At 34.4% G+C, this 19,387-nt stretch overlaps 1 protein-coding gene across 2 annotated transcripts; it reads left to right on the top strand.

Moving 5' to 3' along the window:
- Positions 1-13,070: 13,070 nt before the first annotated feature.
- Arp5 (Actin-related protein 5) lies at positions 13,071-19,320 on the top strand. Of its 2 annotated transcripts, none has more exons than XM_011636514.2 (7): positions 13,071-13,745; positions 13,805-14,119; positions 14,377-14,657; positions 14,729-14,947; positions 15,067-15,365; positions 15,439-15,619; positions 15,692-19,320. In XM_011636514.2, the coding sequence occupies exons 1-7, from the start codon at positions 13,637-13,639 to the stop codon at positions 16,313-16,315; spliced, it is 2,028 nt and encodes a 675-aa protein (XP_011634816.2). In that variant the 5' UTR covers positions 13,071-13,636; the 3' UTR covers positions 16,316-19,320. The 2 variants fall into 2 exon arrangements, with proteins under 2 accessions (XP_011634816.2, XP_088932510.1); XM_089076384.1 differs by having other exon boundaries at positions 13,072-13,745; positions 13,821-14,119.
- The last annotated feature ends 67 nt before the right edge of the window (positions 19,321-19,387 follow it).

Below are 19,387 nucleotides of genomic sequence, written 5' to 3'. Positions count from 1 at the left end.
GCAACATACGTGTCAATAAAGTGTCAAAAAAGAGTTTTTATTTTAGATTAATTAATCGAAATAAAAAATTGGCGTATTAAAGACAAATATTTGATATATATAAAGGGTTGCATATATATAACCATATTTTTTCTTTAAAATAAATATTGAATGATTTACATACGTATTAACATAAAAAAGCTCTATTCTATTATATTTTGTCATAAGATCCATCATAATATGTTAATCATTAAATAATAAAATAATAAAATAGTTCATAAATAGTAATAAATAAATGCTAATAAACTAATTTACGCAAAGAAGTAGAGAGTAAGTTATAAATACGAAATTCATCAAAGTTAAAAATAAAATGGAAAATTGGGTCGCATTCATTCTAAGATATGGCACAACACAATCGATGATAAAATAAAGAAGAGAGAGTCAGGAGTTTACGAATAGGGCGGTAAAAGTAGTTGAAAGAAGAACGACGGGATCGGGGCCACTTAAGAGCGAAAATTTTCGTCTAAAGTCGACGAATAAATAATTCCCGAACGAGGCATTTCCGTGGAGCAAGGATCCACCTTTCCGTGGTATGAACCCGGCCACTTCTCCTTCCGAATTATAGGATGCAGAGGCGACTTCTCCCTTCCTATGGGACAGCCGTCCTTATCACCCATTGATTTACATCTTTAGTTGTTCCTGCGGGAATCCGCCTACCTGTCGCACTCTTTCCCTCCCCCGTTGCCCTGTTTTTCCTCGGCGATGCGCCGCTCCGTGCGTCGCACCGTCTGATCCCCAGTTTTATTTTCTCTTTCGCCAGCCCCAGAGGTACCCTCACCCACGGTTTCCACGAAAGGTCGTTCCAGGATTTCCCGGATACAGAGTTCGCGGTGCACTTTATTATCACGTTAGACGGGAATAAATTAAGCAAACGCGCGCGCCCGCTCTATCCTGGCGTCTGTACAAGATACTTTGCTTGTTTTTGTGACGGCTTACATAAATTGTACGAATATGCTAAATCAAGGCTCTTTTGAGGCCAAAGTAGTAACAAGATGGTCGTAACAAGATAGGTTAAAAATATATGTACATGCGCAATATCGTAAGATAAGCTGCGAGAGAGAAGCCACTACAGTCACGAATACGACAAAAGTATCGAATTATTCTCATACCTTCCATTTTCGCAGGGATTACACTCGATCTTCGTCCATCTAATCCGCGCTTTTCTTTACGTTTCCATTCGCCACAAACTATTCACGTCTGCGACAGGGGAACAACGAAAACAAAATATGTTCCGATGCGACAAAGCTTAGAGCAGTGCTCGCAACGAAACGCACATTTCGAGCCGATTTCCGAGACAATGCCTACTGTCTCCTCGCTAAAACATTTTTTCAAATAACTTATTTTCACTTATATTATACATTAAATTTTCCATTATATTAATGTATTATATGTGTTTCTTATAAGTCTTAAAAAAAAAACGCATAAAAAATAGTACCTCATGAGTGATGTAGGAAACTATTATATTAAAACTATGTTAAAACTATTATATATTTTCTATTACTTATTGTCACAATGTTATACGGAACACATATAATATATTAATAATAAAAAATTTAATGTTTATTTATTAATAGTTATATTAATAGTTTGGCGGAAGGGCCATACTCAGGCATTTCTGAAACGAGGAGGCCTCTGAAGTCACAGCGATCGGCGGCTCGGCCGTCGAGCCTCGAGTGGTAGTGGAAAAACAGTAGGCGCCACCTCGGAAATCGGCCTGAAATGTGCATTTCGTTGCGAGCTTAGAGTGATATGAACAATCAATTCTCAATACGATATCCCTTTCAATGTACGTGACTTGACGTTGAAAATTTCGCCGATACATTACGTGCGCCAGCGTTAAGAATTCGGAATGAGGAGATTTTAAGAAGATGAGTTTCATTAAAGAAATGCTGCATTAAGAAATTGCTCTAACCGCAAAATTCTAAACCCAGTGTGGGAAGGTGTGGGGTGAGTATCTCATTTAGGATAATTAATACACGATGAGGTGGAACGACCTTCTATTATCACGTAATGATAAAACACTATAGTTTTTCAAACAAAATAATAACTTTATTATATCATTTACGATGGAAAGGAGCAGTTAGTTGCTGTTAATAATAACAATAACCTAGCAACTTTATATAGATTGTTTTAAGGAAAGTATATTAAAATCAATACTATATGTTAATGTGATAAAAAAAATACAGGCATAAAAACAATAGGGAACAAAGTTTTAGTGAAATATAGTCTTGTTTGGCTATTCCTTTCTTATATTCGACATTTTCATTATGCAAGTGGATTTCTTCATTATGGAAAGTAATTAGAATTAGTAAAATACTATCCCATGTATAATTTTTATAATGAAGTCGAATTTACTTCAAGTTTGAACACACAATGTTTAACATGATTATATTATACAAGAGTATAAAGAATTATAAATAAATGATTCAACAAATATAAAAACCAAAAGATTAAAATATAAAACCATTAAAAGATTAAAAATATAAAACCAAAATTATTCAAATAAAGTAATTAGAATAATTAAAAATAAAAATTAATATATTAATTTATTAATTATCTTTTTAATAATTACATATAAAAGTTTCAAATTTTTTCCTTTATCATAAAAATTAATAATATATATTAATAATATATTTATATAACTTATTAATTTAACAATTTATATATTTATATGAATAAATTAACATTGGCCTTTTAATATAATTATTAATTTTAATTTATATTTTTAATACTTATTTTGAGAATAATAACATAATAGATTATATATGTCCGATACATAATAATCATTTGAATCTATTGTTGAGTAATAATATTTTAAAATAGTAGAATAGATTGTCTTGTTATTCTGATTAATAATTGATATATGTAAATAGGCTTGATTTATGATGTTATTATTATTACACATCTATAAAATAAAAAATATTACGTAATGTATATTTTTATTTACTTTCATTTATCTAGCACTAGACAAACAAAGTTTCTAGAAGAAACACCAATATTGATCTATGAAAAATAACTTTAGACTTTGCCTTTTACTATATCCGATGTTCTAGACATATGACAAATTGAGGGCGGCAAAGTGGTGAGTATGTGTAATGGAGATGAGACAAGGCGAGACATTCTGATATTGCGATGACAGCGTAACGCTTCAACACTTTGAGTTGTATGAGCGATGAGTGATGTTCGCAAGCTTTGCATTAAAGTGCCTTCGATCGCACCATGCATGGTTTGATAAATGATGTACCACGCCTTCTTAATCAATATACTAAGATAGCTTACCTATTTTAAAAAATATCCAGTTGCTACCCAGTAACAGAAATAAAATAGCAAATAATTATTACATATATCATATACATTATTAATTATAAAATAATAATTGATATGAATACATAAAATTTGCATTATATATTTTTATTTATGAATATACATTATTTTTCAAGATTATTCGAACACATACATGTAAAATAAATTTTATTAACATAAACACATTTTATAATTTTATTATCTTGTATTAATGTGAATATTATTATTCATCCTTTTATTTTCGCTTATTTTCTCGATTCTTTACTTTTATTTCTTTTTTATTCACAAAATATCTATTCGCAAACAAAGTGCTCAGACTGTCATTATTGTATAAAATTGCATAAAAAGTTCACGACTACTTGTCTGAAAAAGCCAGTGCTCTTCTCCAGGTGATGTTTTTTTATTTATCGTAGCCAAAATGCACCGTGACAAATTGCATCAGTCTGCGACTTCAGAATGCAACGAGGGAAACGGTACTTTATCCTAATGCCGGGGCTAGTTCGTTATTTCCGTTTACGGTCGCGCTCTTCCAGGTGGTCAACCAAATTCGATTTTCTCGTTGCCTTCGACATTTTAGCTGCCTGGTACTATTCGCTCACATTTCTTGCGCTTTACCACCAACCTACCGCCATTGTACAATTACGAACACCGCGTTAAAAGAGAAAAAAAGAGAAAAAAAATACAGTACCCAGCCGCATTTAAAACGAGCGACAAAGAGCATTTCAATTAAATTTTATTTCAATTGTTTGACATTGCGCGCGCGGCTCACGTTCACGACAATATTCGCTTATACGTCACTTTTCCCGAAACTATATAACTTGATGCGCCAATACATTCCAGCATGCATTTAATTTATTTATCTATGTTCATATATGCATATATATCTATATATATATATATATATATATATATATATGTATATATATATATATATATATATATATATATATATAAAATTGGAAAAAAACAAAGCAGAGTTTGATTCTCTGTGGCCCTATTTCAATGCGAACATTATTATTTATTTATATATCTCATACACAATAGCTGGTAGCTCGAGCCACAATGGCATAATTATTTCCTATTATGAAAATCATATTTGCATTATTATTAGACATTATTAATTCATCGCGCAAAAATAGCTACTAATTTATACGCGAAGATATGTTAACAATACAATACGTTCACCGAACAAAATAAAACGAAGAAAGTTAAAAAAGAAGGACCACAACAATAATAAGAAAAGAGATACTGATTTTTTCAAACAAGTAATTATGAATTTTCTGCAATTTTATACAATCAATGACAATCTGAGCTCACTTTGTTTACGAGTAGGTATTTTGCGAATAAAAAAGAAATAAAAATAAAGAAATGAGAAAATCAGAAATAATAAAAAGATGTATAATATTTACATTAATACAAGATAATCAAATTTAACAATGTTATAAAATATATATTTATATTAATAAAATATTAATAAAATATATTTTCATATAATCTCTAGATAAAAAAAAGGATCAAAAAAAGAATCTTTCCGACTATAGTGCATATAAAAATCTTTCTAAAACTAAGCTGACTGTTACTAGAGCGGTCTGATTATTATCGAACCGCACACGTGTACAATTGTGCACGAAGCGGACAACCGATAGATCGCCATTGAAGTGACCAAAGGAAAAGCGACGAATAGATACGTGGGAAACAAAGAGCAACACTGTTGAGAATACACCGGGGGCACGTGTTACATGCGCGCAATCACATGATCGTTTCCCGATTTTCCTTGAACCCGCGCCTAACGCCGACAATTTCCACGAGCAGAAAGGCATTTTCTCGGGAAGGCATTTTATTATTTAATGGAAGTACTCCAAAGTCGGAACTTTTACATAATCGACAACTCGGATGGCGCGAATCGAATTTTCGTTCGATCGAAAAATCGCATACGCGACTTGCAAGAAAATGAAGGAGAATTAATAGGTTCCACGTGAAATTTTCTTGCTCCGCACAGTATACGAAATAGATCTCTGAATTTTGGAAGATAGCGCGGAAATAAATAAATTCTATAAAAATTCTATAAAAACAAATAAAAATTCTATAAAACATGAAAATAAGACTTTATCTGATCATGCCAAAGAACAATTTGACGAAGTATTTAAAAATTTGGCCAGATCTGAAAATAATTTTGTTCAATCGATATTATTATGTAGGATGCTTAAGCGTGATAATAATACTACTAATTTTTTTATATTTTAGTAACCAATTTGAACATCTTGCATTAATTAAATAATTAGGTCCAATAATATTATTTTCAGATCTATATCTGTATCAAATCAAATTTTTATATATTTCAACAAAACCGTCCTTTTTGTATAATAATCGAAACCACGATGTCGAAAAATATTAATTTTATCAAAAATTTATTACTATTATTGTTGCGCAATGTTGCGAATTAGAACAGCATTTTATTCAAAATATAATGAAATGCCGCGCTAGAAACAAATGATATCACTCGTTGTGACATTTTGCTTCAAAGGATTTAAATGAAACAACGAAAATGCTTGTGAATTCTTAATGTTGCTTACAGCAGAAATTAATACCTGGGCGTAATTCCGCCCTTACACTTAATGAATTATGTTGAAAAGCCACGAACTTTGTAGAATCGCGACGCAGTATGGAAACGCGGCACAAAAGACGAAAAGGATAGTCACGGTAAAATATTTATTACTTCCGCATAGGCGGCTCATGGTGCAGTAGTTCTTCAAAGTTCCCCGAGTGAGCTACCCATGCAAGATACAATCCCGCATGATAATACCAAAAGAAAATAGGAAAGGAATAGGCGACGGAGGGAAGGCGCGTCGCGGATTCGACCGTGGATGATGTGCATCCCTTCCCATCGCCCATCGCTTTCGTTGTTGTTTCAGCTTCGTAACTTTGGAATTACTTATACATACAATCTGCAATCTTCGCGAGAGATCTGTCACTACAATCGGAACAGAAGTCCGTTCGCAGCGCGAGAATGCAGTGCAACTCTGTAGACGGGAGACGGGATAAAAATTGCAGTGTAACGGGACTTGCGAGATAAAACGTGAGTTACAACTTTTTAACGCGTAGACGCCTCGGTAAAATTCAGTTACCGTGGTTCCTTCCAAGTTTTGCGGACGCATCGATCGTTTTCTTTTCTATACTTTTTCTTTAAGAATTGTTGTATATTTTTACTTGTCGTCTCGCATCGCTCTTTTTCAATTTCTATAATGATTGTTTAAAGCATACGCGACCCGCGAGCTATATGCGACCCGTCGGTTCATCAACCAAAAATATAAAATCATATTTTATGCAACTTCCAATGCAAAATAATAACATTATACGGCAAACCTCATTTTACAAATAATTTATAAAATTTTTTTTTTTTTTATTAATTTCTCTAAACGTTATAATAAAGCCTTATTGAACAATTCTCAAGCATTTGTTTCAAAGCTGAACATTTCAAGAAAGTCGAGAAATAAAGTATTATTTTTCAATTATTATATATATTGTGACATTTCGTGGTTACAAGAGGCATATGTCCCGGAAGTTTTATAGATTCTGCATCCATCCATTCAAGAGGAGAGTACGAATAAGACCCGAGTTACCGTAGACTGTGGGATTTTTCGTCCACAGTTGCATTGTTTTACTTTAGATTTTTGGAGATATTGGCAGTTAAGGAGTGACCACTTGTAAGGGATGATGCTTCCCACAGACGAATGTCGACTCAACAAGAAGCAGACACCGTGATTAGAATTTTCAAGAAGAACGCAGATCATATTGCTTTTATCACCAACATCCTGATGAAGGACCGTTCTTATCTATTTATAGAATCCTATCTATTTATAGAATACGGATATCAATCGCTACGATGCGAGAATGATCGGAGTGACAAAAGAGGAAGGTACCTGCGAGGAATAGACGAAGAGCCTGATCGAAATGCACGAAGGATCCGACGGGCGCAAGTTAAGTTGTCACCGAAGATCGCCCTTTAAATTTGCCACGTGGTCGAGAAAAACGCGGGCCATTTAGGGTCCGCGCAAGTAGCGAATTATCAGCTGATCGCGCCGCGACACGAATTATCGATAAGAGGGAACGATGACTGCCTGCGTGCTTCGCAGGATTCTCGAAATTTTATTTTTCGTTGTGTAATGTAAATATGAAGATGCAAGGATTCCTAGTGAGAACGCGAGAAGATATGACGAGTTGATAACTGGGTGGCAAACCAGCATATTATTGTAAAACCGTCAATACTGCCTAGAGTCAGAGAGATCGTGCAGAGGGGGTAAAATTGCCGGCATTTCGCAGTTTTTCTCTTTATTTTTCTCTGATGATTTCCGTTTTAAGTTTTTCGCCGGCTGTCGTATCATTTCTATCAACTATTCTGCAATAGCGTTCTTTCTCAACATCAACAGCACAGAAAATCATTCATATTGAGTTACATTGTCATATTGTATATTTTGTATATTTTTTTTATGTTTTTCGTGCTTTAATCCGTGTGCTTTTCTAGATGTTTTTGTAAGTCATTGTATTTCCATGAGCTTCCGTAAACCTCTTCTTCTCATAATCAAATTTGAGCTGTCGCGCTATCGTTTATCAGGCGCTTCCAGCTGTACTACCGCTTGCAACCATGCACTTCCGGCCGCGTTAACTTTGCTCATGTTTAGAAATTACATTCTATAGTTTTCAAAAATTACGTGACATTTCTTTGTACCTAGTACCAACTTTTTTTAGTCGCATTTTTTCGACGGCCAAGAGCGCGGAGGCACGGAAATCGCATACCGTCGATGTAGGATCGCGGTCACAAAATATAAATAAATTATCTTAATTTATAATTGTATAAAAATGATTATAAGAATGATTAACTTTAAATTTTATCTTATCAATAAAAAATAAAAGATTAAAATAATTTGTAATAATCGAAAAATATTGCATGCAATTTCTCGATTTTCTTGAAATGCTCTTGAGCTTTAAAATAGTTGTCTGAGAGTTGTTTTATATAATATTTAGAAAAATAAATAAGAATAAAATTGTATGGATTATATGTGTTACTGAAATAGATATCATGTAGCCCATAATTTTGTCTATTTTTGAAAATGGTCCTCAGTTTAAAAAAGATTGCTTTCCGGGTTTGCTAAAGGCCTTTAATACCTTTAAGGTATGCTAAGCAATCTTTTTAGATATCGATCAATACAGAATGTTTCACAATTGTCGTAAAATATTTCAACAGTACAAAAAGAATAATTATTATATAGAATGTTTGAATATGATAAAAATACTGCAAAAATTTTTACATTCTAATAACACTCTACATAATTATTTTAATGGCCTAATAAAATTATTTTTCAGATCCATGTCCAGCAATACTGTTCTTTCTGTAAGGATATCATTGATTAATTTTAACTGATGATTATAATTCTATTCGTTAGATATAATCAAATTCATGCAATATTCTCATATTAGAAATTCTGGCTCTTTAATTTGCAAAATATCCCATCAAAATATTGAGTGATATTAGTGAGACACCCTGTACATATGGCGCACAATAGAAAACCTGCTCTCCCGTTATTATTTAATCGCCACTGTCATTTATCACCGCGCATTTACCCGAATGGCAAAAAGTTGAAAGGGCTCGCGGCAGATCCTGAATTTGGCGCAATTTTCGAATCGTTAACCAAGCGAGAGGTCGAAATAAAATACAGTTCTCGCTTTTCAGCCGGCGGAAATGCGTCGAGAATAATTAAGCGTCCATCAAACCGCGGTCGCGTGCGCCGAATGCCGTGCGCGGCACGGTAAATCCTTACAAATAAATACATAATTACGTGGGCAAGCGTGATAAATGGATTTATTCACTGGTCCGTGTCGACGATCCATCCGTTGCCCGGTTCCATCGGTGTCAAACGCCGCGGCTCGAGACTACGCACTCAATTTCGTCCAGGGCGCTCACTCGCGCATGTACGAACGTCCGAAAAAACATGGGCTAATCACGGTCATCCGATATTCTATTCAACCCTCTTCCATCACTCGCGCGTGAACTCGCGCACTTGAGACCTACGAACGAGCGAGACAGAGAGAGAGAGAGAGAGAGAGAGAGAGAGAGAGAGAGAGAGAGAGAGAGAGAGAGAGAGAGAGAGCGAGAGATCGGCGCTAGGCAAGCACTAACGACGAATAGCGTCCGTCCAGCGAATCGAAACCGAACCGAACCGTGGCGCGAATCGATGTGAAACGATCGCGCAAACGCGCACTGAGCGCGCGACCAGCTGACTGATTCGAGTAATCCCGTGACGGCGAAAGCGCACTGAATTGCTTCACGCGCATCTCGACGCGATGGTCCACACTTCCACTCCCGGGCACTCTCGATGTGCGCTATCGATTAATTAACAGGTACTAAATGTCGTGCATTTCGACGGAAGGAACGACCGGTGAAGTGTGTGCGCCGTAAGACCGCGATGAAACTGAGCCGAGAGATATTGAGCGAAACGAACGAACGCGTGTCATATAACATCGGACACGATTTGCAACACGACTGCAACCATACACATTCTGCTTTCCTTCAACGCTCTTGATGTTTTCTTTTTATAATTTCCGAGACTCGCGTACGCATTTCTCGATCACTTCTATACGGACGAACTTCAAGCTCGTCCGAACGCGACGCGCCGCAACGTGAACTGATTCGTGATGGCGCGGCGATCGCATCTGCGCTTGCGTATCGAAGCGATCTTTGATATATTCGAAATCAAATTTACCAATGGATGACCAATTTGCGTTGAGATAATAACCGCATTCTACGTCCGCGCGAGAATGAAAAAAGAGACAAGAGAAATTCATACGAGAGCTAAAACGTTCAGGATACTCAATTTTTTTATTCCAATCTCGGAATCTGTTTCTGAGCCATATTTTGCGAACAACTCGGACAAGAGAACTCATTAAAGAGATTATCTAATATAATACACATATATATATATATATATATATATATATATATACTTTGAACAAAATATTTAAAAACATGTATAAATATGTATACATATATTATTATTATTTATCCATTATGTATTTTGCTGCTTTCGACGTTCGATTTGCAACCCTTTTCTTCTCCTACCCTTTGCCCACTGTTGGACGGTCCCTTTATTTTGTCGTTCTCTTTCACCGCCGCCAAGCAGTCGCAAAGTTAGACGAAACTCGTTATCGGATAGAACGGACGATTACCGCCTCGTCTCGAGTTGGCGCTCGACTTTTAACGCGATTATACGTCGCTGAAACGCTAAATTGCACGGCGCAACGAGAGTTAACGCCCGCGAAAACTGCAAGTTCGTGCGATGCGCCGCGGGAAAGAGAGGCGAAAAATAATCGACAAAAACGACGCGAATCGCGAAAAAATGTGTCACGTTTTCCATATAGTCCAACTATTATTAATAGTTGGACCGCAAAGTATTTTGCAATAAATAAAAATTCTATAATAGCTGAGTTATGTCAGATGTTAAAATGATCTTTCAGTCTAAATTGTTTCTCAGAGACATAATGTTTCCATACATATTACGATACTAGATTGTCACGTGTATATATATTCCTTTTAAGGCACTCGAGAAACAAGGTAAAAGGGAAAAAAAAAAGGCAAATGGGGAACATAATGAGATATCGATGCGAGGCAAACGCCTCGAAAAATCCCTCGTGTTTCATAAAACTGTTCTCGCGGCTCCGCGTGCTTTATACGGCTCCGTGCCGCAAATAGACCGAAGAAAAGCCAAAGGCAGAAACGGAGAGAAGTAAACGGAAGCCCGAGAGGTCGAGCCAATCGCTCACCTGCTCAACCAATCGCACACCTGTACTCACCCTCCGCGAAGCTAAACCAATCGGGCCTCCGTACGTATCGTTGTTTGGTCAGTTTACTGGGCTCCGCGGATATCGATTACCGATCGCCTCGGCGGCTATCGCTTCCTCCTAATACTGAAAAATGGACCAAAGCCTTTGCGCGAGAGATTGCCTGCGAAGGAGAGCGGGCGCGTAGAGCTACCGGCTATCACCGTGGAATTCTCTCGACGCGCCCGACAGGATCCGATGAAGGACCTCGGGAAGAATGCTCAAAGTTTCCGCCCGCTTCCGGTCCGCCGGCTTTCGCTGATGGCTGCAATTAGACCTCTGGCCATCCTTTTATAGCACACGCGCTCGCACACAACGTACCGTACCGGGAGAGATCGACCGCCGCTAGAAGAGTAGACCAACGAGCGAGAATATCCTCTCTAATTGAAAGCGACCTTAAATTTTGGAAAAGTTAATGAATTAGAAGAACGACTGGAATGGACACGTTTGCTTTTCTTCGTTCCGTTTTTCTCACGCTTGCCCACGCTTGCGATCCACATCACATCTCTCGTGTAATATAACAAATGAATTTTTATATTAATCACACGCGTTAGATAATAATCGATTATTGTTAAAATTTTAATTCCTCCGCGTTAAAATGTCTCGAGAAATTTATTCGTACGACGCGGAAATAATTATTTTTAATTAAAGCATAAATTATAAATTAATTTTAACAAAGCTGTAGCCACGATAATAAAATAATAAAATTAAATTTACAACTTCGAAGATTGTGCGGCTATTTTTAGTGTATCTTTTGTGTAAAATCTGTACAGACGCTAATTATAATACGATAATGATACGCTATTTTTTTCCGCCCGTCAGTTTGAATAAATTCCAAACCTTTTGAATTAGACGAAAATATAAATATCATTTATGTCAAAGAACTTATAGTTAAAAACAAGTGCAAATTATTACAATAATTTCAAAGTTGCAGCGTTCATGATTGTATATGTATATTTTACTGACGCGAAGCTTCTACAACTACGTCTACAAATTTCCTCTTTATGTTTCGTCATTGCCTTGCCAAATCGTTATACGGATACTCTATACCTATGCAGTCATTGCGAGGAATATATTGTCTTATCGAGCACAGAACAGTTACAAAGTCCTATGCCTCGCGATAGCTATTCCGCTGGAAGCAATTCCGCTTAAGATACTATGTAACAAAGGTCTGTTTATACTCGAAATATCGCGACAAATTTTCGTCTAATGATTCTCGCTTTGTACCGAGCAAAAGGGTAAGGAAAGGAGAAAGCGCTCATGGTGAACCCCCAGAGAGAAATCGCAAGTGCAGAATTTAAATTCATAAATCCGTTGTAAAAATACATGATGAATGAATTTTTCACACAAAATTGCCATGCCAAACGATTTCTGGACAATGTGTTTCTTTATCAATTATGTAACTATGAGTTGCACAAGACGACAAATCATTCGCGAACTTTTCCGCGATTTAAGGTTTTTTAAAATTAAAAGTATATTGATGTTTGATGTGAATATAACGAGATACGGAAGACTGCAGTAATAAATTAATTATGTTGTATACGTATTTTATAATAAATTAAATGTCAAGTACAGAAAGAGAGAAAGTGAGAAAGCAGACAAAAAATAGCTAAAGAGCCGATACAGGCACAATGAAATCCCCTCGAAAACTAATTTCCAGCATCGCTCCATTTAAGCAATATCAAAAACCGAAATGAAGAATAAAATTTTCTTATGATTTTTTTATGATTTTTTGCTACCGATAATCTATCATAGGTATGACATTAGCATGGAATGACTTAATATCCCGAGTTTCTAAACCTAGAAATAAACTAATTGTACTCATTATATTAATCTTTTTCTTCTTCTTTTTTTCTTTTTTTTTTATTAGTGGTTCAAATCTTCAAGACTAACATAAACCATAGATCAATGATCAAATTGTTTCGTAGTCGGTTTTATCATCTATTCATTTTTTATGAATCTAAATTATAATGTGTATACAATTTATTTTATGTAATAACATTATATGTATAATATTTTTGAATAATACTTAAATAATATCTTTAATTAAACAATTAAAAGATTAAAATAATCAGATTAAGAATAGTTTTAAATTTTGCATTTGATATTTTAAAAATTTTTCAAATTTATTTTTTTAGATTTACTTTTTTAATTTAATTGACTGATAAAGAAAACTTTCCATTTAGTAATACAAGTATTGTTTTATTCTTGTTTTATTCTTATTGCTTATTGAATACCAAGAAAGATAGAACGACATTTGTGCCGAGTGTGTCGCTTCAAAAGAACATACTTGAAGTTAGCAGTTTATTGCCAACTGTATAGGTGCAGATATAGGTTATGTTCCCCTGTGTTGTAAAAGCGTCTCGTGCGTGGGAATTATATATGTTTACAATATTTACAAATTATATTCCAGGCCGATAAAATGGAAATAGAATTGATTGAGTTAAAGGATATAAAGGCTGCACCGGATATAATACATCCTTATTCGGAACGAGTAAAGTCCGAATGTACTCCACTGGTTATTGACAATGGTAATGTCATATCGATATATTGTGCTGCATAGTAAATTAACAATACTATTTGATATTAGGATCCTACAATTGCAGAGTTGGTTGGGCTACCGAAAAGGAACCACAATTAATATTCAAGAATCTCATAGCGAAACCACGAAAGGAACGTGGCAAGAAGGATGGAGAGCCTCAAGTAGGAAATGATATAGCGAACATCGAAGCTGTTCGATTCCAATTGAAGACTCAGTTCGATCGAAATGTTGTAACACATTTTGAGGCTCAAGAACAGATATTTGATTATACTTTCACACACATGGGTATAGATACAGAGGGTAGTGTAAATCATCCGATTATACTGACAGAAGCATTCCTCAATCCCAATTATTCTCGTAACTGTAAGTAGATGATAATTTATATATTAATTTTTTAAAATAGATTACACAATGTTTTTATACTCTTACTTAAAAATTTTTTTAACTTTAATCAATCTCTTTTTTAATTCTAATCTTAATCAAATATATATTTTCTAAACTGAGGCATATAAAGGTTGGAATCAAACTTGATCATCTAACAAAGCTGATTATCTCAAATAAATAATAATTTATATTAATATATTCAATATACAAAAATTTATTAAATTTATGTATTTCAGTAATGGCAGAATTATTATTTGAATGTTACAATGTACCATCTATAGCATATGGAATTGATTGCTTATTTTCATACCAGCATAATAACTGTCCACCAGATGGTTTAATAGTTAGCATAGGCTACCATACAACTCATATAATACCAATATTGGATGGAAAAGCGGATGCCACAAATGCAAGAAGAATCAATATTGGTGGATATCATATTACATCATATATGCATAAACTCCTTCAATTAAAATATCCAGTACACGTTAATGCAATAACGCCTAGTCGGGCAGAGGTACATATCATATATTATAAAAAATTTGTATTAACAATAATGATAATTACTAAATGCCTCATAATCTCCAGGAGTTGATACACGAACATTCGATGATAGCTTTAAATTATCAGGAAGAATTATCTAAATGGGCAGATGTAGATTACTATGATACACATGTTTTGAGAGTTCAATTACCATATGTTGCGCCTGCTACTACTCCTGGCTTAACACTTGAACAACAAAAAGAAAGGAAACGAGAATTAGCACGGCGATTGATGGAAATTAATGCAAGGAAGAGAGAAGAAAGGGTTGGTATTTTATAATTAGTATTTTATAATTGATATTTTATAATTGTATTTATTTATTTATATGTGTAATATCACTTTATATTTAATTAATATGTTTAATATATATATAATATTTGCAGTTAGCAGAAGATGAGGAGCAACTTAATCAATTATTGGCAGTCCAAGATCTTTTAGAAGAAGGTGAAATCGATGAATTTGATCAGGCATTAAAATCTTATTCTCTTGCGAATGAGGCTGATTTAATAAAAATGATCAACAATCTACAAGCAAAGGTAGAACGAACCAGACAGAAAATCGTTGCTGCTAATTCACAAGAGGAAAATATCGTAATGGAAGAAAAACCTAAGATTAAATCAAGCCTTCAACCTAAGGATCAACAAGATTTTGATGAATGGATTGCTGGAGTTAGAAAGAAGAGGTTGTTTGTCAATACACATATCATTAATATTCATCAAATATATGTTTATGTATTAAATCTTTATTTTTTATAGACAAGAAATATTAGATAAACGTATGGCAAAAAGACAACGAAGACAAGATATGGCGAAGCGGAGAACAGCTGCCGCACAGGAGAGGATGCGTATAATTAGTCAGTTAGCGAAGAAAGAAAAACGCGATGATGATTTTGGTATGCGGGATGAAGACTGGGACGTGTATAAAGTCATAAATAGGGTATATATATTTTCATTCTTATATCAAATTGCAAAAATTGATATCTTTTGTTACAGAATACTGTTTTTGTAGGAAGGTGGCGATTCAGATTCAGAATTAGAACAAGAGAAGCTGTTAGAACTGGAAGATGTTTTACGTCATCATGATCCTGAATTTGATAGTGCTGGATCTAGCGTTCCTATGGTTCCTGGGGAAACTCACCAGCTTCACGTAGGCGTTGAACGATTGCGAGCACCAGAATTATTATTTCAACCATCTATGATCGGTTCTGTGGAAGCGGGAATTGCCGAGACAATCGAATTTGTTTTAAAACAATACACTCCTGAAGAACAAACGCGTCTTGTAAGTAATGTATTTCTTACTGGTGGATCGACAGCTTTCCCAGGATTATTGGAAAGATTAAAACGTGAACTACGCGAAATAAGACCTTTCGGATCGAACTTTCAAGTGAATATTGCGAAAAATACTAGCTTGGATGCTTGGTACGGTGCAAGAGATTTTGGTTTAAATGGTAATTTACCTGAATATTTAGTCAGTCGCAAAGAATACGAAGAAAATGGTGGAGAGTATTTCAAAGAACATTCGACAAGTAATACTTACACTCGATCACCTGATCCTTTGCCAATGATACAAGTTCCTGTAACTTCTGAGCAAGTGATCGTAGAAGATGCTGTAGTTGATGTGGAAATTGAATAAAAAGTATTTAATTTAAAGTTTTTGAATTTTAAATTCTATAGGATATTAACAACAAATTAAATATAAATAAGACAAAAAAAAATACATGAAAAGTCGTAAGTACTTACCTTATTAGTAAAGTAAATTTTGTTAAAGCTTATACATAAAATATATTTTGATCATGATGTGCATGAATTAATAGATTTTTATTATTGAATGGATATCAGCAACAGATATGACCAAATTTTTTGTTTTGGATACCTACTTTATTACACAAGTATTTCTGTTTGTTCATTTTATTACGAACAAACTACACTGTTGTAGTCTGTTTGCTGATCACAATATACAGTTCCCAAACATCGCATTTCACCATTCAACACAATTACGCGGGATACGTTTTACTTTTCTTATTTTTCGAGGACAATCGACATCTGCTTCTGGGCGTTCTTTGTGTAGCCTAAAAAATTATGAAAGTGATCCCTCACCTTAGCGATAAGATTGATTTTACAGCAACCTCAGTTACAAATCTCCGATCTCGCAAGAGCTTAAGCTAACATCACAATATAATAATACACTGAAATCATCGAGGCCCTATAGGCAATTATAACTAACACTATTAATTCTTGCGCAACACATAAATAAAGGAACCCATATCACGATGTAGTATTCCAATTTTCTCGATTACTCGAACTAAATTGACATAGAACGAAGAAAGAAAAACTCATATCGCGTGCGGTGACATCACAAACTCTTAAATCACAAGTGCACAGCATTTGTTCATAGTATATAATTGATCAAGCTTTAAAGAAAGTTCTACATTTTATAATATCGCATATTCACAGTCTGCATAGAATGCAGTTACAATATTATGTGATGTATGCCTAATATATGAAAAACATGTTTTTTTTTATAGAATCTTTTACTTAAAATACATGTTTCATTTTTATATAGATAATGTTATATAGGTAATGTGAAATAAATTGGGGAATATAAATACTTTCTATTAAAACATAATTACAACATAAATCTAATATTAAAAGCGTATGTTCCAAATATTTGCAAACGAAAATCGTGAAGCTCATTACAAAATTAACTTAATCTTAAGACAGCCATGTTATATAAGATAGTAAATGAAATATAATATATTCGTATAACAATTGATGATCTATTTTCTTTTATGCCACGTTTATCACACACAATCATGTAATGAGCTCGTCGAATTTACATATGTGTATTTCGTTCGCACGATTCACCGATGAATTACATGTATCTCTCTCTCGTATACAGCGCAAAAAAACTTAATTTAAATATCCTTTACACTATCACAGTTTGAGGTCGCTGCAAATCAATGTCTCTCGCCTGTAACGACGCGCTATATCTCATGAAAATTTCATTCAGAGAAAATGGAAGGATAGGCGTGGAGGACACTTGGGTAGTTTTGTTTACAATAAGATTGAGGTAGAATCCAATCTGCAAATAAATATAACTTTTGTTCCGCATGTGCTATAAGTGAGGGGCTACTTCCGTCAACAATAATGTAACATTAATTTAAAAGTATATGTAGCATTAAAATGACGCCGCGAGACGATGGTAATGATGATGATGATGATGACATGATAACAATAATCATAATGACGATAATAGTAATAATAATGATAGTAATAATAATGATGATAATATAAGGATGACAAGTAATAATAATTCACAATAATAACTAGTACAACAACGGTTAATGTTTTTCTGCAATATAATGGCTGTATGCATTTATATTTATATATATATATATATATATATATATATATATATATACATATATGTCTATATATATGTATATCGTATGGTGGGGCAAAGGTTGACAGCTATGTACAATACATGCTTGCCTTACTTGTACCATCTTTATGTTATTACGCACTTATACCTTCCGCGTTAATTATATGACAATAATAATTAATATCTCGATAATGATAATCATCAAAATAATTACAATAATAATAATCGTAATTATATTAGTATCGTTTGCTCATAAAATATCCTATTTATAACACGTATCTGCAATAACTAGGTATGCAGTATGTACGTAAGAAGGATGTGTTCGGATAGGATATGTCGATAAAAACTATGGTATACCAAGCGTCAACTTTTTATTATCTCTGCTATCGTCTTGTTTCTTCTGTGTTTGTTTTTTTTTTTTTTTTCTTATCGTTTTTCGCAAAATGGCTATTACAAAAGTGCACGTTACTCGCGATTCTTACATTTTACTTTACGTACATACATAAATCGGCGTAGATCTATCTACTTCTTCATTGTCGTTTATATTATAGTTCGGTAGCGTTTATTATTTCTTTCAATTATATACTTTATTCTCCCTTAATGGAGCGCTACGATAATCCCCTTGTTTACATCATACATACATACGTACGTACATACATACACACTTGCGGGTGTATATAACATGTTACATGATACTTTCTACGCATCGATGGTACATAGGTATATCTTATCGTCGTATATCGTATCATAATTTTGTTCCACCTGTGATTTCTTTTCTTTTTTTTTTTTTAACACGTGATATTGCTGACACGGATGTGAAAATACCGCGATTAACAGCAACCCTCTCATTTCTTCTACCCACCCATTACTCGCCAAGGATTCGACGACACGCAATTCCGGACTTGCTTTCGTTCGTCTTTTAATATCAAGGCTTTTAGGCACCGTTCAAAACTCGAGTTGAGAGAATTATTAGCGATTAGAGAAGAAACTTACGCTTGTACTTACGGCCTGGTGACTCTTAGCACCCCCGATAGACCAGATTTCTTTAACATGTATTAACCCTTCACAGCTCGTAAGAAAGAATCGACATAATTGATATTATGGAAGTTAACGGTAAGACATATTTCGTGGGGAAACAACTTGTTTCAATGGAAATGATTACAATGAATATAGGGTTGCCATCCGTCCTCTTTTCTCCGGATATTGCCTCTTTTTTAGGACGTCCGGGGGAATTTTCTGAAAGCGTCCGGGGTTTTTAAGAAATCTTCTAAATATTTTGTTTTGATTCCTCTCACATTATTCTGCATTATCAAATAGCACATA

Source organism: Pogonomyrmex barbatus, unplaced genomic scaffold (genome assembly GCF_055798465.1).
Source record: "Pogonomyrmex barbatus isolate J1 unplaced genomic scaffold, ASM5579846v1 scaffold2, whole genome shotgun sequence".
NCBI classification, from domain to species: Eukaryota; Metazoa; Arthropoda; class Insecta; order Hymenoptera; family Formicidae; genus Pogonomyrmex; species Pogonomyrmex barbatus.
The sequence above is the reverse complement of the archived record's forward strand: the minus strand, read 5'-3'. Positions and strand labels throughout refer to the sequence as shown.

What these genes read in the sequence shown, in the direction of transcription:
- Arp5 (XM_011636514.2), top strand. Translation starts at nt 13,637, where the DNA reads ATGGAAATAGAATTGATTGAGTTAAAGGATATAAAGGCTGCACCGGAT. An exon ending in TCCACTGGTTATTGACAATG is followed by an intron (nt 13,746 to 13,804) that starts GTAATGTCATAT and finishes ATTTGATATTAG; the next exon opens with GATCCTACAATTGCAGAGTT. An exon ending in TGTATAAAGTCATAAATAGG is followed by an intron (nt 15,620 to 15,691) that starts GTATATATATTT and finishes CTGTTTTTGTAG; the next exon opens with GAAGGTGGCGATTCAGATTC.